Source organism: Alternaria dauci, chromosome 2 (genome assembly GCF_042100115.1).
Source record: "Alternaria dauci strain A2016 chromosome 2, whole genome shotgun sequence".
Classification (NCBI taxonomy): Eukaryota; Fungi; Ascomycota; class Dothideomycetes; order Pleosporales; family Pleosporaceae; genus Alternaria; species Alternaria dauci.
In genome coordinates, this window is record NC_091273.1 from 4,207,589 (window position 1) to 4,232,003 (window position 24,415).

The following is a 24,415-nucleotide window of genomic DNA, read 5'->3' on the forward strand; positions in this document are numbered from 1 at the left end:
CACGCGACAAACAGTAGAAACGACGATCGCACTGTGTTTGCGTCTAAGCAATGTCCACAACATTACAAGGGCTAGTTTCAATGAACTCGGTGCTCCGGCAGTTTACAACTCCGCTAGGCAAACTCCTATTGACTAACAAACGGGCGAGCCGTACCGCGCGGAATCATGGAAGGCCCTAGGAGGAGGCAAGTGGGGCTTGCTATACTGTTTTCTTTGACCATTCTGATTCGAGACACACACACAACAGGGATCCGTCAAGGTGTGCCCTTAATGAACGACAATCAAAGCGTGAATGGTGGTTGGTTCGCGCGTAATGCGCTGTGCACCAACACTCAACAAGGGGCAGCTTGAAGAGTTAAGGTACGCGAGAGGCCCCGGATTCTGAGGTCTCCTCCCCACTCATTCGGCATCCTCCCTGTCTGCTGTCTTTCGGCTACATTTGCAGTGACACTGTCTGCATATCTTCTCATACTTCGTCTCAACCAGTGCGTCGGGAGGCAGAATCATAACACAACATGGGTTCTATCGACGATTTCGAGAAATTGTCATTGAAGGACGTTTCTAACGGCGCCAACGGAACTAACGGTGCTCAGGTAACGGAGCTTGATGCATTGGTCGTAGGCGCAGGCTTCGGTGGTGTCTACCAACTAAAGGTTATCCGCGATGCAGGCTATAGTGTCAGGCTCGTCGAGCACGGATCGGACTACGGAGGCGTGTGGTACTGGAATCGGTATCCCGGCGCACGTGTCGACAGCTCCATCCCTCACTACGAATTCTCCGATCCAGCACTATGGAAAGACTGGACATGGAAGCAACGTTTCCCAGGTAGTGAGGAACTGCGGGCTTACTTCAATCACGTGGCCAAGGTATGGGACTTGAGAAAGGACACTCAGTTCAACACCTTCGTCTCTTCTGCGACATGGAGTGACGACGATGCGAGATGGACCGTCAAGACGAAGGTTGGAGATACGTACAGAGTGAAGTTCCTGTTGTTGAACACCGGCTTCGCAGCGAAGCGATACATCCCCGACTGGAAGGGGCTTGACTCTTTCAAGGGTTTGTGCATGTTGCTATTGCTGTGAGCTTTACTAATTCCGATCAGGAACACTGCTACACCCATCGTATTGGCCTCATGAGGAGCCTGACCTTCGTGGCAAAAAGGTGGCCGTTGTTGGCACGGGGTCCACTGGCATCCAGCTGGCCCAAGAGCTGAGTAATGTTGCCGGCCATCTTACTGTCTTCCAGCGGACGCCGAACATGTCGCTACCGATGGGTCAAGTCGACTACAACCTTCCCAAACAAGCTATCCCCAAGCCTGATTACCCAAAACTCTTTGCTGAGCGCCCAGACAGCTTTTCAGGTTTTTCTTTCAATTTCATCCGTAGATCAACCTTCGATGACACGCCAGAACAGCGACAGAAGACGTATGAAGAGCTCTGGAGCGAGGGTGACTTCAAGTTCTGGCTCGCAACGTACTACGATATGCTCTTTACCAAAGAAGCTAACCAAGAGGCATACAAATTCTGGCGCGATAAGACGCGAGCGAAGATCAACGACCCCAAGGTCGCGGATATCCTAGCGCCCATGGAGCAGCCTTACGCCTTTGGTTGCAAGCGTATCTCGCTCGAGAACGAGTATTTCGAGATGTACAACAAGCCCAACGTCTCACTTGTCGACATCAGCGAGAAGGGCACACCAATCCAAGAGATTACCGAGAAAGGCATCAAGACTGTAGATAAGGAACACGAGTTCGACTACATCATCAGCGCGACCGGATATGACGCCATCACCGGTGGTCTGAAACAGATCGATATCCTCGGCCCATCAGGCGAGAGCTTGAGCGAGCACTGGAAGGACGGCGCAAAGACGTATCTTGGTATGGCAGTGGCGGGCTTTCCCAACATGTTCTTCACATACGGCCCGCAGGCTCCGACTGCTCTGTGCAATGGCCCTACATGCGCTGAGCTCCAGGGCAACTGGATCTTGCAGACAATGAACCATGTGAAAGAGAAGTCGCTTCGTAAGGTAGTAGCGCAGAAGGAAAGCGAGGATCAGTGGAAGGAGCTCATCTGGAAGCTTGCTAATGCGTCGCTACTGCCCAGTGTGAATTCTGTGAGTTGCATGAGTTGTTGGAAGAGGAAGATGAAATGTACTGACAACGCGACAGTGGTATATGGGTACCAACATTCCTGGAAAGACCAGAGAGCCATTGATCTACCTCGGCGGCGTGCCGACTTATTACAAGACGATCAATGAGGCGGCGGCGAATGGGTATACTGGTTTTGATCTGTCGTGAGATACGATGATGCGTGCTCGGCGAACTTGGAGAGGTAGCTGGGGATTGGCGTTCCGAGGGTCGCCTCTGTAGGTAGGTATCAAGGGCTAATGACGTGATTGGACACCACAATAATGCCGAGCTTGTTCTGAGCATTAGCGATGAAGCTCGAGCAGCTTGTCAATTCTCTTGTGCAGCATGGTATGTCGTGAATGAAGGATGAAAACAGACCGCGATGATCACGGCGTGGTGTTGATGTCCGGGATAGGGAAAAGGCGGCGCGCGTTGTTCCTTCAAGCTTGATCCCAGCCGCTCGCTTCCGGGCCCCCCCTCATTTCTTGGCACAGCGACCTGGCACAACACGCTGGGAGAAAAACTTCACCCTCACAACTATCGGATCATGCTCCAGTATCATCATCACACAAACCCTCCTAACCTTCCGTCGACATTGCGCTTCTAACGAGTAGTTTCTAGAATTACGGCATGTTGACGGTGAAAACAGCTTTCCTGCCAACGCACTTTGGCGCTACCTAACGTGACGTATCATCACGCGTTCAGGTAGCAACGTTTGGTCAGGGAAGTCGCCATCACGAAGTGAAGAACACCCCCCTACGCGCAACCATCCAAATCGCAAGAGATTCGCTTCCCGGATATTCCCTTCCTAGTTCTGGATCAATCTACGACCTTGGAATAAAGGTGGGACTAGATATCCTCCCATTCATCAGAAGTCCACGAAGAATACAAAGCGGTTGGACTAGCGATTTGTTTCATGATCGAAGCCTGAGGTGGGGTCTGTAGAAGATCCTCTAGACATGAAGCGCCCTCACGACGAGGAGGCAACTCAAGGCTATGAGAGCTTCGGACGGAGTCTTCATCCTCCACTTCTGTCTCTTCTGTCTTCACCTCCGCCTCAACATTTGAAGCTTCCGTCGCCATGCTACTCGCAGAACCTTTGGGTCGGAGCGAGGAAAGTGATGAGCTAACCTTCGAACAGGTGTTCTCAATTCTATGAAGCAATGGTCGGAGAAGAGGAAGATTGGCGCCCACTACCGCTAACGAGCTTTCGGCCATGCTCCATGCAAAGACCGGAGTTGTAAAATCTAGACGAGCGTCAGTCCCATTTTTCACGTAAGCATCCGTTTTGGATCTCACCTACAGGTTATGTCATGGTAGTTGTACGCGATGTTTCGGCCAATCTCGATAAAGGTGACGAAGCGTGCAATTCCGGCGCCGCATACCCTGGGTACTTATCAGCAGTGTTCTGAAAATCATGTGGCAAAAAAATCTCACACTGCACCAAGTAGGAGAATACATGCTGCCGCGGTCCGGGTCTTCCAATGCATCTGGAGTTGACAAATAACCGGAATTGGTGAGACCAAGATAGCAATATCTGTGACAAAACCGCTGATTGAGACAGAGTAGTAAAATGGCAGTGGCGAGACACATTCGACTCGAGCATATTCGAAAGTTGTCCAGAGCGTTCGGGGATCTCGGCACTGGAGGAGGATCACGAAGAACAGCGACACCGCCCAGGCCGCAATGACGACGATGAGAATGTTATTAACAAATAAGAATCGCGGGTACACGTAGAAGACTCGACGGTAGAAGCATAGGACGGACGTCTTGCTGAAGCCCAGAGAGACTAAGGCAAGAAGTTGCAAGGTATAGTTTGCCTGCAGTTGTTAGCGGCGAGCGTCCTCCATTGCTGGGCGTTTCTACCTTCTCATATACCTCTAGTTGCTTGGTGTATACTGGACCATCGGGCCCCATAATGTTAGTTTGATGCTGCGCCATCTCCCCAAATTCTGTACCTATGGGCTTGTCAGACACGGCAGACCTCTCATAGTATGCACACTAACCGATAACCTCAGTCACCGCCATTCCTACTATGCAGATCTGTATAGCTATCAGATGTCTCAACGTTTCTCGAGTCAAGAAGCTGACTTGCTTACCAAAGCGGGAATTATTAGCGCATCATCGATTCCGACACGATTTCCTGACTTCGTATGCGCCCAGAATCTCAGTGCGACAGATATGAGAGCGAGAGACATCAGCATCAGCGACAAGGCGATAAACTTAGCAGGGTTCCACGCCATGCAGCTGCAACTTCATGCAAGAGCTGGTTGGCCCTTGCTTAGGTGGTAAGGAGGCACGGTCTCCCAACAATGAGACTATGGTGCACCGAAAAAGAGTGGCTTTGGTCTACCAAAGGATAGAATATTCCGGCAAGGCTGCATTGATGTCGTGTAACAAGTTACCACATTGTGAAGGAGCTGGAGCAGGTACCTAGGTATCTATGAGAACTTTGCCCACGCCGCACCTCGGCTGCTACGCCTCTCACAGCCAAGGCGAAGGGATAGCTATCTCCAGTCTGGATGGTCCGCGGAGCATCCGAAATGTGTTCCGCAAGACGCCGCTTTAACACTACCTTTCCTCGAAAGCCACTAGAAGACGATACGCAGCTATTTAGATTTCTTGCGAAGTATTCTATCATATAACAGTGGTCAAAAAGCCATCTAGAAGCTACCGTCTGAAATAACGAAATATCAATGTCGCAATTCGAAAAAGAAAACGAAGATACCGGATCGGTGTATGCGCCCTCCGATGATGAAAGTACACCTTTCCGCAGAAGAGCTGGCCGCCGGAAGGGTGTGTCTATGCGATTGATAGCCACCGTTTGCATCCTTGCCTTCGGCATTCTAGGAGCCACTTACATTGAGCTACGAGTTCGCTATGCGCGGTTGGAAGCTGAAACTCGTTCAATAAGACCTGAGCTCTTTCCTGGTATGCTTCCCGGTATTCATCATCAGATTAGATACTAAAAATGACTGGTAGCTGTAAAGAAATCCGGAGCATTTCGTCAGAAGAGCCGTGTCTTTCCTTTGACGGTAGCGGGTACGCCTTTCGCAGGCTTTCCAAGCCCGGAACTTGATCAAGCGTGGCATGAGCTACTCGAGGGCACGTACAGTCTCTGCGCTCTCTGAACATACACCACGAGAGTCTAACAATCTTTCAAAGGGACGGTGATTAAGGTTTCAGCAGAAGACCTAGCATACTATAACGTCACATCTCTGCCTCTAGCTGATGGCTCCGGTTACGCATCAGAGATCTTCATGACTCATGAACTTCATTGCTTAGTATGTAGACCAGTCCAGACACTGATTGAACAAAAAACTTACGGGAAATAGAAAAAGATTCGTCAATGGATATACAAGGAGACGTATTTCTTGGATGTGCAGGGTCTTGCTCGCAATGAGTTGGAACGGCACGTCAGTAAGTTTACATTGAGTTCTCAGTTCTTACTGTATTCGACTGATCGTACTCAAAGACCATTGCATCGAGACTTTACGCCAAGGCATCATGTGCAGAGGTGATGTGTCGTTGGGTACATACACGTACCTTTCTGGTGATGGGAACGACGTGACAGCCCGGAGCTGGGCCTCACATCAATGCGTTGATTTCGACGCATTGATGACATGGACCGAATCTCGCGCTATTGATATCTTCGCCGAGGGAGTATTAGCCAAACCGGACGATGTTGGCTCTGAACACTTTACGGAGAGGGCAAAACCGCATGAGTAGCATCATGTCTTGGAATGTATCTACTACAAAATCCTATGCCCCATCGCCTTCATTGACAAAGTTAACTGCAAGATCATGATTGTGCAGCGCTTCTGCCCTTGTGATTCCCCATTCATTTGACCAATCGGTCAACTCTTGAAAGTCTCTGCATGTTCTCTCGGTCTGCCAACCAGAAATGCCGCGGGCAGTGTAGTTCATCATCTCCAGGTTGGAATCCGCAAGGCAGATGAGTGATTGCCTCAGATATTCGAAGCAGTGGCGCACATGATGGTGACTGGTGCGGTGGTTCTTCTCGCGCGATTCATCCCCCATCTCTACCAAGTTTCCATCTACAGAAGCCCAGAATGCTTCTCGGAGCATGTTCTGGCAGACTGTCAGTCATCGCATCAACTCAAAATGAAGACAATGAGTGTTTACCAAGCAGTGTAGCTCGTGGAAGACGGCAATACCAGCTACATCTGGCGCCAGCTCAGGGTGCTGTACAAAGCCCAACTTCTCTGGGAACAAAGATGCCCAGGCTGCATCGCTCTCTTCATTTGGACGTTGTGGAAATGTTTTGTTGAATTGCATGTAGTAATGCACATCACCAGCGGGTACTATATGAGTGTAAGTCTTGAATGTGTATTCGTACGCCGTGTGAAGCTTACGTATCGTAGTGGCAGCGGCAGCATGAGAACGTTGCAATCCAAATGAACAGCCAAGACCCAGCGCCCCAAGTACGCTCAAGGCGACCACGGAGCCTTGAACAATCTTTCGCAATTGGAATTTGGGTTTTGCTTCGGCTGGAAGAGCACCGGTATCATTTTCGGAGCAGGAGATAGGCAGGTAGCCTTCGAATTTCGCCATGTTTGCTAGATTAGCAGTGTCAAAATCACAGAAAGGTACATGTGTTACATATGAATCAATCCAGGAATTGCCTTGTAACGATAGCTATCACCCACTGCCGCCCGATGCGCGGGATCACCTTCAGCACCTTCTCGTACATAAAAGCAGCAAGCACAAGACCGGTACGCTGTCTGATTCGGAGGATTATGATTCTGTAAGGGGTCTTCCTGAATCGATTGACGGCCCATGCGAGCGCCGCTGAGCAAGGAGCAAGGTTCGGCTATTAGCTTATTGGACCGTTCCAGATTATGGTCGTCTAGCTCCGAAAGCCACCATTGCGGCACAGCAACCTCATCTTCAGTATAGCGGGTCGTCGGCACAACGACTCAGCCATTGCGTCAAGACGAAGGAACAGTCGCAGTAGCTCGTTGACGTGTACAATATAATGCAATGCGATGCAGAGCAAAAGGAGCGAGATGCGTATTCGGAATTCCAGGCCATGCATCAGATGCACCAGACGCACCAGTATAGAAGCTCAGTACATGGCACCCTAGCCAGCACTTTCCAATCCAGACTTGGAACAGCTTTCGAATTTCTCCATATCGAAAAGCCGAAATCATGCGTTTCTCTACTCCTCTTTTCGCCATCCTGGCAGCTTGCGGCTTCTACGTCAGTGCTCTGCCCGTCGAACCCAAGCGCGGTGAGTTGTAATGACAACTCCCAAGATTGTCCATGCTGATCCGGTAACAGATGCTGCTGCTGTCTCTGAAGCAGAGACTGCCCCGGGTTTTAAGCCTGTTATCGTATGGGAACACACTACTAGCGATGACGATGACGGCATGGTGTACCAGTGGCGCAGGAAGGAATAGCATTTGAAAGCAGACAGAGAGCCAGGCCAAAATAACAGCTCTGGAGGCAGGAAAATGGAGGGGCGATTTTCGACTATTTTATACGCAGGACATGATTTGAGTGAGAGTACGACTCGCTTTGAAGCAAACGGACATGCATCCCGTGTTTGTTACCACGTGTGAAGAGAACCTTAACAATGTTATGAACCGAATCGAGTGATGACTGAATTCAAATGGTTTGGAGGTGAGCGACGGCGTGTGTATGTGCGAGCTGACGACAGCGTGACGCAGCAATGTGTGGATGTATGTTGCGTGATGTTGGATTGAAGGAACGTGGAGCTTCGACACGAAAAACAGAAAGTGGGGAGCGCGGAGAGCAGCGGTTCGGCTCTCCGATTGGCTCGTCGCACTCTGCGAAACGCCACACCTGGCTCCTGACTCAGTTCCCTCACACTAGGACGCCTAGAACAAAACGAACAAAAACGACTTACCATGCGTATAATGCCCCAGCCAGGAATAAGAGCGTGTTCGGCATCATAGTTGATGTCCAAGGGGCGATAAGCACCTGAGCATCTTTCGTTCCATGCAAGAAAGAGGGCTACGCTAAAATACCATACCCAGTACCCTAGGTAGCCTCATGCATGCGCCATGCAGTTCTCCACCTAAATACTGCCACTGTGTTCATCGCAAATGCCCTTTACTGTGCCGCGGAGTCTTTTATACTGTAGGCTCCCCTCAACCTCCATCTACCCGTGGCCTTCATGCAACATGGAACAAGAGACACTGCTGCCACCTCACAAAGGGTTGCCTGAACAAGACTGCGACGATGTGGACTACGAACACGAAGCTTCAACATGCAAGCATTTCAATCAAAAGCAAGGGAGAAAAGCGATAACACCGAATCTCTATACATGCATATGTCTCTGCATTGTTAGCTTGCTTTTAGGCTTCAGCGGCAGCTGGTTGTTCTCGAGAAGAGTATTGAAAGATGACACCACGACGATCAATGGCAGCGAATGCACCAAACCAGCCGTACGACGTGAATGGCGAAGTCTGAGCGAATCCGAGAAAGACGCGTACACGGATGCTGTACTTTGTCTACAAACAAAGCCATCGCGGATCGGAATGAATCATACTCTCTGGGACGACTTTCCATACGTACACTTTCAGTCTAACGATGACAGTAAGTATAAGATATTCAGTCAGACTCACTCCATGACTAACACGAATTACCAGTACACTTTGCGGCATCATTCCTCACCTGGCACCGTTACATCATCCATACCTATCATCAAGCGTTGGTGACAGAGTGTGCCTACAACGGAGAGCTTCCGTGAGTATGAATGATCAAACTGCGTATCTTTACTAACCTCGCTCAGATACTGGGACTGGACGCTCGACTGGCAGAACCTCTCTGCTGCGCCAGTCTTGGATCTCGACCATGGCTTCTCCGGCAACGGCCGCGAAAGCTCAGAACCCAGCCCCTTCTTTCCACGTTCGCATTGCATTGAAGATGGTCCATTTGCTAACGTTAATGTTTCACTTGCTGGTTCTACATATGCGCCCCATTGCCTGACTCGCGACTTTGGCTCCTTCAAGCATGAGCCCGTTGCGAACCTATCGCAACACCTTCGGCCGAGCGCTATTGAGGCTCTAATGGAAGAAGACGACTACTACAAATTCCTGGTCAAATTTGAGGACGGCGCGCATATTGCGATACCGAAGTTCATTATGGGAGATTTTCGGCTGTTCACGTCGCCCAATGGTAGGTGCTTCCAGTTTTTTACGACCGTGTTGTTTACGTTCCTGGGAGTGGTAGACAGCCTTGCTGACGCATTGATAGATCCAATATTCTTCCTTCATCATGGGCAAATTGACAGGATCTGGTGGCGGTGGCAGCAACACGATTTACAACGGCGACAGAATATGTACACAGGCAGCTTCAAACCCAGGTCGGAGGAGCAGGCGAGTGTCGACGACATCGTCTCGATTGGGGGTCTTGCCCCGGATATCAAGGCTTCAGAACTCTTGAATGTACGATCGGGTATATTTTGCTATACATACTAGGAAATAAGTCGACTGAACCAGTCAAGTATGCAACCAACTGATTCCTCACACCTGCATCGTTGCAACAGCCTTCAAATCTCGGCTGCTAGCGCCAACATGCATCTTGTAATCGCCCTTCACCACCGCCCATTCTTGCGCAACGACATCCCACACACTCAGATCCCTCCTGCGAAGCTGGAATTGCACTTTCTCGGTCGCACCAGGCTTGACGGTAACTTTCTGGAAGCCGCGCAGCTGTCTGACTGGCTCATCAGCAGCAGCAGGAAACTCGACATACAGCTGTGCGACCTCCGCGCCGGCGACACTGCCGGTGTTGGTTACAGTGGTGCTTACGGTAGCAACGAGATCCCAGAGATCCTCGCGGCCGCCAACGGCGAGTGCACCAGATGCGTAGGTCTCGGATAATTTCTCGGCATCGGAAGTGACGGTGACGGTAGACGCGTACTCGAAAGTAGTGTAGCTCAATCCAAAACCGAATTCGTAACCGACAGTCTTGTTTTGCTGATCAAAGTACTTGTAGTCGATGAAGTTACCTTCGGTAAAGTCAATCTCGGATGCTTCGCTGATCTGGAAGTTGGAGTCGTAATCAGACTCGTTCTTGGCGAGCGTGTGCACGAGCTTGCCGGAAGGGTTGACGTCGCCAAACAAGACTTGGTTGATGGCGTGACCAGAAGACTGACCGAGCGGGCCGCCATAGAGGATCGCGGTGACGTTCTCATGATCGTCCCACTGGGACAAGAGGCGTGGACCCACAGTGTTGACAACAACGATAGTGTTGTTGCAGTTGTCCGCGACGTAGTTGACCAAGTAGTCTTGCTCTGCATTTGCAAGCTCAGTCCTGTCACCTCCCTCGCCAGCCCAGGCATTGATGAAGACAATGCACGCATCAGAGCCGTCTGCCATACCAAGAGTGGTTTCTTGGATCTCTGTACCGGCACCGTCGCTGATTATCATGCCTCCGCCTGAGCTTTCAACGACTGTGTTATTCAACCACCACTTGAGCATGAGCCCATCTGATTCGGCTCGTTCGTTGAAGGCCTGGAATGGAGTGACCAGAAATGCGTTCGAGGACATTGCACTACCGCCGTTCTGAGTCATGTGTCCCTCCATGGTATCAGGCACACCAGACTGAACGGTGAGAGCAGTGTTTGGTCCGACATTGCGCGGAGCGGCATGGCTGCCAAAGATGGATACGACACGCTGAGCTTTGGTGAGTGGAAGAGCACCATCAGTGTTCTTCAAAAGCACCAATGACTCTGCTGCATACTTGCGCGCCAATTCGCCGTGTTTGCCACGTACGTCAACATGGTCTGTGTAGCCTGCATGTGTCGGATAGTCGATGTCTTGCTCTTGGAGAAAGTAGCCGATGACGTTGCGGATGACCATATCGTTTAGGCGATCTTCAGTGAAGGTGCCATTGGCTATGCCAGCAATGAGCGTGGCATTGCTCCAGGAGGACGAAGACCCATAGTCAAGCCCGGCATTCGCAGAGTCAACGCCTGTCTTCTGAGCACCTGCATCTGGGCTAACAAAACCAGGGAAGCCCATCTCAGTTTTGAGAAGCCTTGAAAGTGTGTCCTGGTTCTCGCACCCGTAAGTGCCGTTGATACGGTTCATCGAGCACATGACAGCACCAACGCCGTTCTTGACCGTGTCGTAGAACGGTGCGAGGTAGGTCTCGTGGAGAGCTTTGTCGTCGATCACAACACTATAGGCTTCGGAAGAAGATGCCGTGGAGTTATCCGGGAGGTCCTGGCGACGTCGCATGCTAGGGGGTGCGCTGCCAGCACCACCATCTGTAGAGTTGCCTCCAGGGCCACCAACACCTCCACCCATTCCACCACCCATACTGCCCGAGCCTTGACGGTTGGTCTCCTGCTCATTCAGTACGTAGTGCTTGGCGCCAGGGATAACGCCACTAGCAGACATTCCTTTGGCCAATGCACCACCCATAATGCCAGAGAAGTAAGAGTCAGGACCATAGCTCTCGCCGCCTCGTCCACCCCAGGGCGAACGTCCAAGGGGCTGTACAGTGGGAGCATAACCAACATTGACTCCCTTGCCCTTGAACTCTGCCCCCAAGGCTTGACCTTGGCCCTCGAGTATGGCCTTGTCCCAGGTCATGGCCATTGCAATGCCTGCTGGCCAAGCGGTGACATAGTAGTAGTTGATGGGATTGGCAGACGAATCGAGGACCTCAAGAGCAGAGAAATTGCCAGCACTACCTCCAGTGATTATGGACAGCTTTTCGGAGGAGCTGAGGGCATCGACAAAAGCGGAAGCCTTGTCGTATGCGCTTTGCCAGCTACCGAGCTTGACTACAGCACATCGTCAGCAGACATTGAGGATTTCCGGAGGGGCACGTACTGGTCCCAGAGCTAAGTATAGCTTCAGTGTAGTTTGATGAGACAGCGGCCTCAGCAGCGCCAAAAAAGATGGCCGCAAGAAGCCAAAGATCGGTCTTCATGATCAAAGTAGTATGTATTCTTGAGTCTTGAGCAATGCAGTGTTTTCAAAACCAAGATTGGAGAACGGCCGATTGGAAACGAGTGAGAATGGCCACAAGCGAGTGATAGATGAGCAAATGATTGACAACGTGACAAGAATGGCTAGAAAACGAAGCGCCTTCTGCGATCTTAAGCAAGATCCTCAAATTTGCAACGCAATCACAGGACAAGCTTCATGGCGCAGACATGCTTTCCGGGTAAAGGCTTATCAACGTGCTGACGAGTGCCACGACAGCTTGGCTAGGTTTCCCGTGCATCGAGGAGTTTCGATACCGAAAAAGCGAGTCAAGAGAGACGAGGCCTTTCCAGATTCCTCAATGGCAACGCATTTCTAGATTGATGCCTTGATGTTGTTGGATTAGCGTTGTGGCGCCGCGTAGGCATCGTTGCGAATGCTTGGTCCGTGCTCAGATGAAGACCAAAGCTAGCATCAGCCACCAATCACAGATGGCAATCTACACCAGGACCTCGTCATCACTGGGCGGGTAGTTACATGGTGACTGACGGGGTTCTCAGAACCCATGCGGCGTTGACAGTGATGGGAGTTGTTGACTGTTTAGCAGAGGTGCCAAGATCGCGGTCTACAATGGATACTGTCTAATGTGAAGTCAGAAAGAAAACGCAAAAGCTGGGGACGCGCTCGTACAACGCCAGACATACCTCCGCGCGTCTGAAAACATGCGTTCTCCTATAGGCGTCCCATGGGCAGAGACGGGTGTCGGGCTTGCGTATCGCGAGCGGGAAGACGCGCACAAGCATCGCGAGCCCAGCCTCCACTCCCCATCCCAGACGTGAGCTAGACATGGCAATGTCCGCCGTGACATACTTGAGCGCGATGACGCGGATCGGAGAAAAGCCGCAGTTCAGGGTCCACAGGCACGGAAGCGACCAGGGCAATGAAAGAACTTGATTTGGTTGATGGTTCTAATGGTAAACATCTTCAAAACAAACACTTGCGCATGAGGATGAAGTGAGATGTTGGTGTTCTCGCGGTCAAAGCCAATGAATGCGCGCACGTACCAGCGTTGACGTCAAATTGCTTGGCTATGCGGAACCCAAATGCAGCCCTCATGTCAAACTCTTCTCTAAACTTGCTCCCGGCAAACCTCCTCCTGACTTTGGGATATCCCTTTTCTGTCCTTGAGCCTCATCCATCTTCCCAAGTCTTGCTCTGGCCTCCTCATCGATTCGTAGCGATGACCGTCAATGAGGATGTCTTCTTGACCCTGGAGGTGTAGATACCAGTAGAGGACTCCAACGAACAGGCCGCCACCCACAATGTTACCAAGCAGTGCAGGAGCGATGCCTTTCCAGATGTACATGCCGATGGTGATGTCGGGTGAGCCGTGGAAGATGGCATTGGGTATCAGGAACATGTTGGCGACGACGTGATCTGGTACATATGGTCAGCTTATCTGTAAACGTAGGTACAATGGTATGGTGCTTACCGAAGCCCAATGATACGAACGCAAATGTCGGCCACCATATGCCAACGACCTTGGACACGTAGTCCCGACCCGAACATCCGAGAAAGCATGCCAGACACACCAACCAATTCGCGCCGATGCCTTTCAGGAGGATCTGGTACCATTCTGGTTCAACTTGCTTCTTGTAGGCAAAGTGTAACGACTCGTCCCGATACATCTTCCCATCGAACAGTCCGCCATCTGTGTCAGGTCAGCTTCGCATCTTTCATGTCACGGCTACTATCGGAGACTTACACCCTACGATGACACAACACACGAACAAACTTCCCGCAAGGTTTCCAAAGAAAGTAACAACCCAGTGCCGCAGCATCCGCCAGATGCTGAGTCGTCTGTGCAGTGCGGCAACAGTCGTGTACATAAAGCTGCCTGTACACAAGTCGCTGCCCGTCATCTGCACGATGACTAAACCGTATGGAAATACGAGCGCCGCGATCGTCTTTAGGAGACCCGGTGCATTCTCCTGATACCACGGTGCCGTGTTGGTTGAAATGAGCGTTGCGCATGCGAAAGATAATATCATGCCAGCCGAGCAGGCACTGAGGAAGCTCTTGTCGACGCGCATGTACGCCTTCTTGACGCCCATGCGCGAGACGATCTCGAAGGACTCTTGTGGAGTGTATGCATTGTTCGGTGATTGGTGCATGCTGTAAGCTTGGTGTTGAGTTGGTATCGATGAAAGAGTCGTTGGGAGAGCATTAATAGGGGTTGCTATCCCAGAGGAAGGGGTCGACTGTAGATGCATTGGCAAGAGTGTATGAGGCAGTACATGTCTTGGTGATGTTGATCTGTGGGCCATATTCGTCGTCGTGGCTGAGGCGATTCGTAAGGAGACGCACGACGAAGCTGCGCAGCAGGACCGAAGCAAAGAGATCAAAGCTTCAACACCGACGATCAAATGGCAGTAGCCGTCGAATTAAATACAGTAAGCACCACAAGACTGTCCTGTTTCAAGGTTCCGACATGTATCCGCACGATCCCCAGCACATCTCCGAAAACCGAATTACCTTCGGACATGCTATCATTCAATCTCGTCGCGCCCAAGATGGGAACTGTCGGGCATACCCCCGACTAAGCAACAATTTGTTGCGGCTCTTTCTCGCGCTCCGTTGCGCCCAGGCAGCTTGGCGAGGAACTTTTCGGCCTCATTGACGCTGGTTGAATCGCCAAGGTCTTGCGCCAAGTCACAAGCGTGCGGCACCGCATTCCCATAATTGGAACTTTTTCTCATCGTCGCGATAAGAGACCATGGTGTTGATTTCGATTCTGGGGCATGGCCAAGGAACAGCGCATGCTCTGAATGTCCAAAACTAGTGTGGCTGTACGGGTACATAACGTTTGTTGGTGACGTGCAACGAGGTCAAGTAATCATTGACCTCCTGTCGATTGTATTTTCACATGCCCGTCACATGGTCGCCGCATAATCACGCTATGCTCTTTCTAGCAGACCAAGGGTACTTGGTACAACGTAAGCAGCAGTCGTATGAAGGAAATTGACACATGGCACGAAGCTCAATTCCATTGATGTCTCCGGTTGTAGTAATTGTTTCGCGGATCGCATGTTCGTTGGACTTGACTGTCTTCCTATTAGTTGCGTACATCCATGGCGACAAGACTCTGATCGTAACAGTCCGAAAGCTCAAGGCTGTGTGATCGAAATACGGTTCTCCGTGCAAGCCATGGGTCTCACAAGGTAGAGGCATGCCATAGCTGGCATCTTTCAGCGTTCCGTGCGTTGAATTCTTGCGGTACCTTCCGTCGTCTCCAGACTACGTCTAGTCATAAGTAATGACTGTTCCCCGTGGGTCTCGAATCAACTGACGCCGAAGATTTGCTACTAGTGTGAGGGCATAGCCTAAGATTGCTTTCAGTGTTGAAAGAGGAAGTGGATGCTGTCATTACGGAAGGAAAAAGCATCGAGACGGACTATGACGCTCGCATATACGTTGCGACAAGTGATGAGGATGTGTGAAGAGGGAGTGGTAGGGGTAGGGTCGGAAAGAGGCCTGTCGTTATCGATAAGGACTAGCGTGAACTTGACGCGTCCTGGCGACGCGCCTCCATCAATTAACGGAAGGCGCGCCCAATCATCTCAGCTTTCACTCTTTCTCTCCGCCGTTCAACCTCACGTCAGTCCTCCCACAGCATATCGATATGGCTTCCCGACCAGAGATCAAGGAAGAGGACGAGTCGGGCTTCTGCAAGTTCTTCCGCAACTTGCCTGACAAAGATGACGAGACGGTGCGCATCTTCGACCGCGGTGACTACTACAGCGCCCACGGCGAAGATGCCAAGTTCATCGCAAACACAGTAAGGGCGCTCGGCTCAATTGGGGAAGATTCAAGATACTGACATGTATTCAGGTCTACAAAACCACAGCCGTCATCCGTAAGCTGGGACGGGATCCAGGTCTCGAGTCTGTTACCATGACCATCACCGTCTTCCGCAATTTCCTCCGCGACGCACTCTTCAGACTCAGCAAACGTATCGAGATATGGCAATCGACAGGCAAGCGGATGGACTGGAAGGTGGTCAAGCAGGCTTCACCCGGTAATCTGCAGGACCTGGAAGACGAATTGGGCGGTCAGATCGAGAATGCACCCATAATATTAGCGGTCAAGGTGTCAGCAAAAGCATCGGAAGCGCGCAACGTGGGCGTATGCTTTGCAGACGCAAGTGTGCGAGAGCTTGGCGTCACAGAGTTCCTCGACAACGACCTCTACTCCAACTTCGAATCACTTCTAATCCAGCTGGGCGTGAAGGAGTGTCTGATACAGGTTGATACTTCCAAGAAGGACGTGGAGCTGGGCAAACTTCGGACCATCGCCGACAACTGTGGTTGCGCAGTAGCTGAGCGGTCAGCGACGGACTTTGGTACAAAAGATATCGAACAGGATCTTCCGCGGTTACTGAAGGACGAGCGGGCAGCCGGCTCGTTGCCGTTGACCGATCTGAAGCTGGCCATGGGCTCGGCTGCATGCTTGATCCGATACCTAGGAGTCATGTCAGACCCTTCAAACTTTGGACAATACCAGCTCTACCAACACGACCTCTCGCAATACATGAAGCTCGATGCCGCTGCCCTGAAGGCACTCAATCTCATGCCTGGACCACGAGACGGTGCAAAGAACATGAGCTTGTACGGACTGCTCAACCACTGCAAGACACCTACTGGTAGCCGACTACTAGCACAATGGCTGAAGCAGCCTCTGATGAACGTCAAGGACATCGAGCGGCGCCAGCAGCTGGTTGAGGCCTTTGTCAACGACACCGAGCTGAGACAGACGATGCAAGAAGAACACTTGCGTTCAATACCGGATCTGTACCGACTGGCGAAGAAGTTCCAACGCAAGGCCGCAAACTTGGAGGACGTCGTACGAGCATATCAAGTCGTCATCCGGTTACCAGGCTTTCTCAGCTCCCTCGAGGCGGTCATGGACGAGCAGTACAAGGAGCCGCTCGATGCGGAGTACACAGACAAGCTCCGCCAATACACAACAGCATTCGCAGGGCTACAAGACATGGTGGAGACGACAGTGGATCTCGAAGCGCTCGACAACCACGAGTTCATCATCAAGCCTGAGTTTGACGAATCGTTGAAGACCATCCGCAAGCGTCTTGACAAGCTCAAGCGCGACATGGAGTCAGAGCACATGCGTGTAGGCGACGACCTCAACCAAGACACTGATAAGAAGCTTTTCCTGGAGAACCACAAGGTCAACGGATGGTGCTTCCGACTCACTCGTAACGAAGCCGGCTGTATCAGACAAAAGAAGCAATACCAGGAAATCTCGACACAAAAGAACGGTGTCTACTTCACCACCAACAAACTGCAGGAAATGCGACGAGAATTCGATCAGCTTTCGGAAAACTACAACCGCACTCAATCCGGGCTCGTCAACGAAGTCGTCTCAGTAGCATCGTCGTACGTTCCCGTCGTGGAGAAGCTTGCCGCCGTGCTCGCACATCTGGATGTCATCGTCTCCTTTGCTCACGTATCTGTTCATGCACCAACCTCGTATGTCCGACCCACAATGCACGCGCGCGGCACTGGCAATACTATCCTCAAAGAGGCACGACATCCTTGCATGGAGCAGCAAGACGACATATCCTTCATCACAAACGATGTTTCACTCGTACGCGACTCGAGCGAATTCCTAATCATCACCGGTCCCAACATGGGCGGAAAGTCTACCTACATCCGTCAGATTGGCGTCATCGCCCTCATGGCACAGATCGGCTGTTTCGTTCCATGTTCAGAAGCCGAGTTGACCATCTTTGACTGTATACTTGCTCGTGTCGGTGCAAGTGACAGCCAGATCAAGGGTGTGTCAACCTTCATGGCCGAGATGTTGGAAACGGCAAACATTCTCAAGTCCGCCACAAAAGAGTCCCTCATCATCATTGACGAGCTTGGTCGCGGAACAAGTACATACGATGGTTTCGGTCTTGCATGGGCGATTTCCGAATACATTGTAAAGGAAATTGGTGCTTTCGCGTTGTTTGCAACACATTTCCACGAGTTGACTGCGCTCGTAGACACATATCCGCAGGTGCAGAATCTACACGTCGTAGCCCACATCTCAGAAGGCGCCGCTCCTGCCAACGGTGACGCAGATGCAGATGTCGACATGGACGGCGCCGCCGTGCCCAAAAAACGCGAAGTCACTCTTCTATACAAGGTCGAACCTGGCTTCTCAGACCAATCTTTCGGTATCCACGTCGCAGAGCTCGTCCGTTTCCCGCAAAAGGTCATCAACATGGCGAAGCGGAAGGCAGACGAACTGGAGGATTTTGCAGGTAAACATGAGGAAGGTTATGTGCAAGCGAGTAAGGAAGAGGTGGAGGACGGAAGTCGCATGCTAAAAGAGGTACTGGTGAAGTGGAAGGAAGAGGTACAGAGCAAGGGGCTGACGAAGAAGCAACAAGTAGAGAGAATGAGGGAGCTGGTCAAGGGGAATCCGGAGCTCATGGCTAATGGGTTCTTCAAGGGTGTTCAGGCCTTGTGAGCGGCTTGACCAGCGTTTTGGCATATAAGAAAATTATGCACCCAACCGATGGTAGGTTTGTGGTAACTGTACTTGACTAGTGAGCGCATCAGCATGATACCAGTAGTCTATACATACAAACATTATCGAGGTCCCACAAGTATGTGGTGTCTATGGTGTTGCACGTTCCTGAGTAAATAACTATCGTGTAGAGTACTAGATGGAAACTTGGTAGATTACTGCTATGCGCCGTCCTCATCTCCATGCATGTTGCCATGGCGGCATATTACAGTCCTTGCCTCCACTACCGGTTGCCTGCACTCAAAGGTGCGCATCCCGATGCGGCAACCCTGGGGCAAGCTGCGAAGAGCACTGGATCGTAACTTGACCTGGCTCGATGAAACAGGGACAAGATCGTCATTTCAGTTCGTCTCATCGCTTCAGCTCGGCAAACCGCTTAGCAAGCTCATCCACGTCCGGAATTCTTCCTAGTCCATCCTCCTTCTTTACCGGCTTCTTCGTATTTGACTCGCTTTTTGCTACCTTGGCCGCCGCACTTCCTGGTAACTTCAACCTCGGTGCTACGTTATCGGTACTAGGACTCGGCGGCACGACGCGCAGCGGACTTTGTGGACCCAGCTTCTTGGGTGTGGAGGCCTTTGCTAGCGCTTGCCTTTCCTCCAACTTCTTACTTGTACTGGGGTCCGCGTCGTCGGCTGGTGAAGGTTCTTCGAGCTCGGCCTTTTCACCTATGCCACCTGACGGCTCATCATCGTCATCGTCCTCTTCATCTTCACTCTTGGCTGTGCCATACGGTACTCCGTAGAATCTTGCAATCTCCGTCATGTATGCCTCGACCAGCTCCTCCTTTGGGGTCTCAACCTTGAGCTTCTTAATGACCCGTTCTGCTACGCCTTCTCCTTCCATACTGGCCACAGCAACATCCTTTCCGAACTTGTCTACCAGCAGCGCTCTGACGGTGTGCAGTTCCTTGATCTCGGTTCGCGGCGCGGCGTATATTATGCTGCGGACGGCTTCTTCTAGCGCTGGGTCGAGGAGTGTCGATGTGGAAGCGGATGAGGTGGTGTTCGACGAGGATACTTGCGATTCGAGCAGTTGCGAGCGCGCAAGTAGGAGTTCACAGTAGAGTTCGAGGATCTCGTGTAGTTCGGTGGTGATGTCGGTGCGGATTATGTTCTCTACGCGTATGCGCGCCGATTGCACTTTGCCAACCTGTAGAGAGGTCAATACGAGTAACACGGAACAGGACACAGCGAAGTCTGGACACGCGCTGTTGCCTTGCGCTCATGCGGCGCAATGCGCATCGGACCAAGGTACAATGACAACATACCTCAATCAATTGCGCCATCTCTCTCCTTTGCTGCTTCACTTTTGCGCTGTCTTTCTGCTGCACCATGCGTAGCCGCGATATCGACAGCTTGAGCTGCACCTTGAGCTTGTTCTGCCCCGCGTTAGGTTCCAGGCGCGATAACAGATTCCTTGGTGGATGTAGAAGGCACGTACGACTAATGACATGGAGGGCGCCATGTTGTTCGCCTCAGTGCTGGTATAAAGTCTCTGATTGTTGGGTGAATGGCGTCGTGGTTTGTTGCGCGGCGTCTGGTGTAGGTCGAAGCTACGTAGTGGTTGGGCTGGAAGCTGGAGGTGGGACACGCGTAGGCATGTCTTGGTGGGGTTCATCGGCTGTGGCGGTGGCGGTGCAGTGGATGCTGCCCGTTTCCGCGATCAACCCTGGAAGTTACCTCATCCACCAATGCGTAGAATTGCCTTTCTATGTTGGGCCAGAGGAACTCCAGTACTATACTGCTTTTGGGGCGAAGACAGACATCCCTATCGTCTTATGCTGGATAGGTCGACGTGACTTCACTTTCAGTCTGCCTATCTCATCACACAACCAGTAATCCAAGTCCACAAGATCTACGACGCTAATCCCTGTATCGCTATACACATCAACACCATTCTCTACGAGCATATTGAGGCGACTCGGATTAGATACTGGACCAGTTTTCCCGGTACCAGATACCACCCTGTCGATCGCTTTTCGCAGTGGTGCTGCTCCTGCTTCATTCTTGTCCTCATGATTGAGCACCCATTTTCGAGCCGATTTGGCATCGCACGTCGACCTGCTTATCGGAATCGAAACCTTTGTTCAGGAATCTACTTGTTTCAGCCTGTATTAGATATCGCCGGATTGTGCATGTGGTGAAAGCAACTGGGTGGTTTCACATTCCTCTCGTCCATGCAGAAGCGGCGCAGATGCACAACAGCAGGGAAATTAAGCTAGACGAACACGGTCTGCTTTCAAACCCCATGTATGAAGTAAGAGATTAGCGTGTAAGCCAGCCTTATTAACCGGGATTTCAAGCTGACCATGCAGCCACCCAGGCTCAATGGGTTGCGCCACCAGGATGCAACTCCAATCACGAAAACCGCTGCTATCACGATGCATAACAGCAGCATGTTGCCAAGACACCCGTTTTGGGGGCCGTCTCACGACACACACCTTACGCCCTGCTTACCTCGCATCTCCTGGTCTCTATGTCTGCTTACTTCCCCTCTACCTAACGACCTCATCTCAATACTCCTGTGAGACAACTCGATTGGGCACGCGCATGTTTCTGCCCACATCACCTCCATGGCTCCATCGTGGCGCTTACTGAGTAGCTTCACGCTCAGCCTTGCTGCCCTCTTGGTCGCACAGTCTTCTCTTATAGCTGCGCAATGCGACATCCCTCCTCTTACGCTTACCTGGTCCAATCTGAGCGTCACACAAGACGGTCTCGGTGTCGCGCGTGGTATCGAACTTGGTATTGGAACTCCACACCAGATCTTCGCTTTCCGGCCATCGACTACGCTCAACAACACGCGCATTAACAACGTTGTTAATTGCGGCTCTGCGAGCAACGACAGCTGTATTGGAGGTCTCGGCGGTACTTTCGACTCGTCCAAGTCATCGTCATATGCTGTGTCGATCAAGAGTCAATGGAACGGAAGCCAGATCGACGATGAAGACGATACAGGAGGATACGTCTACTTCAATGATGATGTCGCGTTTCAAGAGAACGGTCATGTCGACGGGTTTCCGTTGGTGATGGACAGTGAGGTATGGGGAGGTAAGGATCCCATGGATGCACCTTGTACAACCTGAATGGCAGGCAAGAAATGACGCTGACTCGGGATACAGGTATACAGTCCGGTCTGCCACTCGGCACGAACTCGTCCTTCCTTCGCGCAGCCGTCGCAGGTGGTGTCGCGCCATCACAAGTTTTCGGTCTTTGGAGCGGTAGCAGAGGTGTCGATCCACATGACGGCCTGCTCGTTGTAGGCGGATACGATCGCGCGCGGGTTGACCCAGCGTCGAATTTCACTACTTTCCCAATCGGCGAATGGAATCTCGAACGAGCTTGCCCTTTACAAGTCACGGTCACGAACCTGACATATCAGGACCATCCGCTCATACCTGATGATAGCGATGAGCTGATCGCATGCATTGAGCCATCGACACAACGCTTCGTGTTCCCTCCAGCGATTGCGCAGGCCTTTGGAGTGCATACCGGGCAAAATGAGACTGCATATCCGGGCAAGATGCACTATAATGTGTCTAGCCGTCCCATGGGCGACCTCGTTATAACACTGGCAGGCGGGTACCAGTCAACGATACCCAACAGGGAGTTGTTCGCGCCGCTACGTGGATCTGATCAGTACGGTCGTTACTCCATAATCAACGACAGCACACTCGACGCGTCGATAGCGGATACCCGAAAGAGCGATCCAGGAGATGTGGACAGTACGCTTGGAGGTCTCTTCTTAACTTTTAATTACCTTCTTGTCGACTACGCGAAAAGCGAGTTCCAACTTGCCCCGGCTGTCGCAGCCGATGCGGAAGACGTGTCGCCGGACCCTACGGCAATCTGCACACCCACCAACACAGCACCCCCGAGTCCTACCCCAACACCCGAGAAGTCGACAAATACAGGTGCCATAGCAGGCGGTGTTGTCGGAGGTGTTGCAGGGCTTGCTCTGCTTGGTGCAATCGGCTTTCTATTGTTCCGGCGGAATCGCCGTGCTAAGAAGGATCCTCCTCCTGTCAGCGAGATTGACGGGCAGCCACATTCACCTGTGCAACAGGTAGTGCGACAGCCGTCGGAGATGATGGCGCATGTAGCTGCACCCGTGCACGAAATGCCCGCGACTCGATACCCAAGTTTCCGAAAATCCGAAGGCAGAGGATGGCGTTAGGAGGCGCGTCAAAGGGGAATGTTGGGGGCGGGGCAGATTCGCTTGCGCTTTGCTATGACAGAGTTGTGCACTAAAACTTTAGGCGCTATGCCAAGTAATCAATTAGTTAGAACTCCTTCCTGCTCCTTCATCCTTCTCGAATCGCTACCTAGTAGACTACTACAACAGCTTTGCCCGCATAGTAGGTTCATACACCGGAACCTCCATGGGCACGACCTCCTCGTCGCGGCAACAACTCACTTCTGCCCACCGTAACCAACCAGCATATGTCCCATCCTTACAGTCGCTGCCAGGGTGCTTCCTCCACAGCATACCCAACGTATCACCACCAAACAGCTTCGCCGAGAACCCATGTCCGAGTTTGAGACACCAGCTATCAGCCACTAATTTCTCTACGATGCTCCTTGCGAATGCTTGATCATCTGTCTCAGCCTCACCTGGCTTGGGTAATGGAAGGTTCAGAAGATCAAATTGTCGCTGTCCGCTCCAGCTCGTCATCTGCTCGTGTGCGAACGCGCCGTCCATCATGCTCAACAGCCAGCACTTTTCTCTGACGTACTTTGGTCCATCCCAGCCGTCTCCCTCATCTACCCAGCTTTGCGCCGATCTCATGCACTGAATCTGGACTGCGTAGTCGGTCATCGCTTCGTCGTTGATGACCATCTTTTCTTGGCCTGCTTCTTCTACAACAACCTCTTGTGGCACACGCATAAGCTGCACGTGCGATACGAGTGGATGAGCGTGCGCACCAGTCGTGTTAGTCTTGCCTTTCCAGACCTGGAGTAAGATGTGATGTGCGCGTTGCACGAGCGGGTTGTTTGGACCACACATGAGCGCAAAGTTTACAATCTGCAGATCTGAGCCCATTGTGAAGCCGGCGAAATCGTACGGCGAGTCTGGGTTGACAATGTGTTTAGTCCATAGCCGATCCAGATCCCCGAATTGCAGAATGCCGACGTCGAGATATACGCCACCGTACTTTAGCAGGAGTGGATACCGGATGAGATCAGATGTGTGTTGTGCGGCATAGTGACCGTTCAAGGTGCCTTCCGTGAATGCTGCCGGTACCACTAAAGGTGACTTGGTATCGATGTAGTTGGCTACATTGAGCACGGAATTCGGCACGTTGTCAAGTACGTAGATGGTCCATCCCAAGGGTGAGAAGCGGCGGTACCAAGCAATGACATTGCGTAGGAGATTAGGAGGTAGGGTACGGATACCAGAGTGCCAAAATGCGAAGATGGATTTAGAGCCTGGCGCCGGAGGCTCCGGTGAAGTCAGTGCTTCTGGTAGAGGTCCATCTGTTGATATGGCAGGTAGAACTTTGTAGGGAAGTGCTGATGTTTCCGGTATTTGTGGGTACTCCATGATTTGGCTCAATTGCCGGCAGAAATCTGTGAAATGGGAAAAGAAGTTGATGCTGGTAGAGAATATTGTATGTTCAACATGTACACGGCCTACTTGATATTTGACTTCACTGTAGGCGACTCATTATGGGCTTCCCGTGATCATTTCGACTCATCCGCGCTAGTAACTCGCGTGACGTCATGTCGCGTTTCAGTCTCACCTGCAGACATAA

At 51.7% G+C, this 24,415-nt stretch overlaps 9 protein-coding genes across 9 annotated transcripts; 6 read left to right on the forward strand and 3 right to left on the reverse strand.

The window, feature by feature from the left end:
* The first annotated feature begins 412 nt into the window (after nt 1–412).
* On the forward strand, nt 413–2,525 carry ACET3X_003412 (uncharacterized protein). Its single transcript, XM_069448685.1, has 3 exons — nt 413–1,056; nt 1,103–2,112; nt 2,168–2,525. Exons 1-3 carry the CDS (start codon nt 516–518, stop codon nt 2,294–2,296), a joined length of 1,680 nt encoding a protein of 559 aa, XP_069309959.1. The 5' UTR covers nt 413–515; the 3' UTR covers nt 2,297–2,525.
* A 2,299-nt stretch (nt 2,526–4,824) lies between these two features.
* ACET3X_003413 (uncharacterized protein) lies at nt 4,825–5,857 on the forward strand (the record flags this gene model as incomplete). Its single annotated transcript, XM_069448686.1, has 5 exons — nt 4,825–5,059; nt 5,111–5,233; nt 5,294–5,412; nt 5,464–5,548; nt 5,604–5,857. The coding sequence occupies 5 exons, from the start codon at nt 4,825–4,827 to the stop codon at nt 5,855–5,857; spliced, it is 816 nt and encodes a 271-aa protein (XP_069309960.1).
* Nucleotides 5,858–7,300: 1,443 nt separating this feature from the next.
* ACET3X_003414 (uncharacterized protein) lies at nt 7,301–7,551 on the forward strand (the record flags this gene model as incomplete). The annotated part of the gene is made up of 2 exons (XM_069448687.1): nt 7,301–7,382; nt 7,433–7,551. The coding sequence occupies 2 exons, from the start codon at nt 7,301–7,303 to the stop codon at nt 7,549–7,551; spliced, it is 201 nt and encodes a 66-aa protein (XP_069309961.1).
* A 1,104-nt stretch (nt 7,552–8,655) lies between these two features.
* ACET3X_003415 (uncharacterized protein) lies at nt 8,656–9,597 on the forward strand (the record flags this gene model as incomplete). The annotated part of the gene is made up of 4 exons (XM_069448688.1): nt 8,656–8,713; nt 8,767–8,863; nt 8,910–9,295; nt 9,374–9,597. 4 exons carry the CDS (start codon nt 8,656–8,658, stop codon nt 9,595–9,597), a joined length of 765 nt encoding a protein of 254 aa, XP_069309962.1.
* A 45-nt stretch (nt 9,598–9,642) lies between these two features.
* ACET3X_003416 (uncharacterized protein) lies at nt 9,643–12,064 on the reverse strand (the record flags this gene model as incomplete). Its single annotated transcript, XM_069448689.1, has 2 exons — nt 9,643–11,915; nt 11,965–12,064. The coding sequence occupies 2 exons, from the start codon at nt 12,062–12,064 to the stop codon at nt 9,643–9,645; spliced, it is 2,373 nt and encodes a 790-aa protein (XP_069309963.1).
* Nucleotides 12,065–15,742: 3,678 nt separating this feature from the next.
* Nucleotides 15,743–18,597, forward strand: ACET3X_003417 (uncharacterized protein; the record flags this gene model as incomplete). The annotated part of the gene is made up of 2 exons (XM_069448690.1): nt 15,743–15,898; nt 15,952–18,597. The coding sequence occupies 2 exons, from the start codon at nt 15,743–15,745 to the stop codon at nt 18,595–18,597; spliced, it is 2,802 nt and encodes a 933-aa protein (XP_069309964.1).
* Nucleotides 18,598–19,008: 411 nt separating this feature from the next.
* Nucleotides 19,009–20,124, reverse strand: ACET3X_003418 (uncharacterized protein; the record flags this gene model as incomplete). Its single annotated transcript, XM_069448691.1, has 3 exons — nt 19,009–19,809; nt 19,928–20,038; nt 20,101–20,124. 3 exons carry the CDS (start codon nt 20,122–20,124, stop codon nt 19,009–19,011), a joined length of 936 nt encoding a protein of 311 aa, XP_069309965.1.
* A 1,108-nt stretch (nt 20,125–21,232) lies between these two features.
* Nucleotides 21,233–22,836, forward strand: ACET3X_003419 (uncharacterized protein; the record flags this gene model as incomplete). Its single annotated transcript, XM_069448692.1, has 2 exons — nt 21,233–21,710; nt 21,782–22,836. 2 exons carry the CDS (start codon nt 21,233–21,235, stop codon nt 22,834–22,836), a joined length of 1,533 nt encoding a protein of 510 aa, XP_069309966.1.
* A 159-nt stretch (nt 22,837–22,995) lies between these two features.
* Nucleotides 22,996–24,204, reverse strand: ACET3X_003420 (uncharacterized protein; the record flags this gene model as incomplete). The annotated part of the gene is made up of 1 exon (XM_069448694.1): nt 22,996–24,204. The coding sequence occupies one exon, from the start codon at nt 24,202–24,204 to the stop codon at nt 22,996–22,998; it is 1,209 nt and encodes a 402-aa protein (XP_069309967.1).
* Between the last annotated feature and the right edge of the window lie 211 nt (nt 24,205–24,415).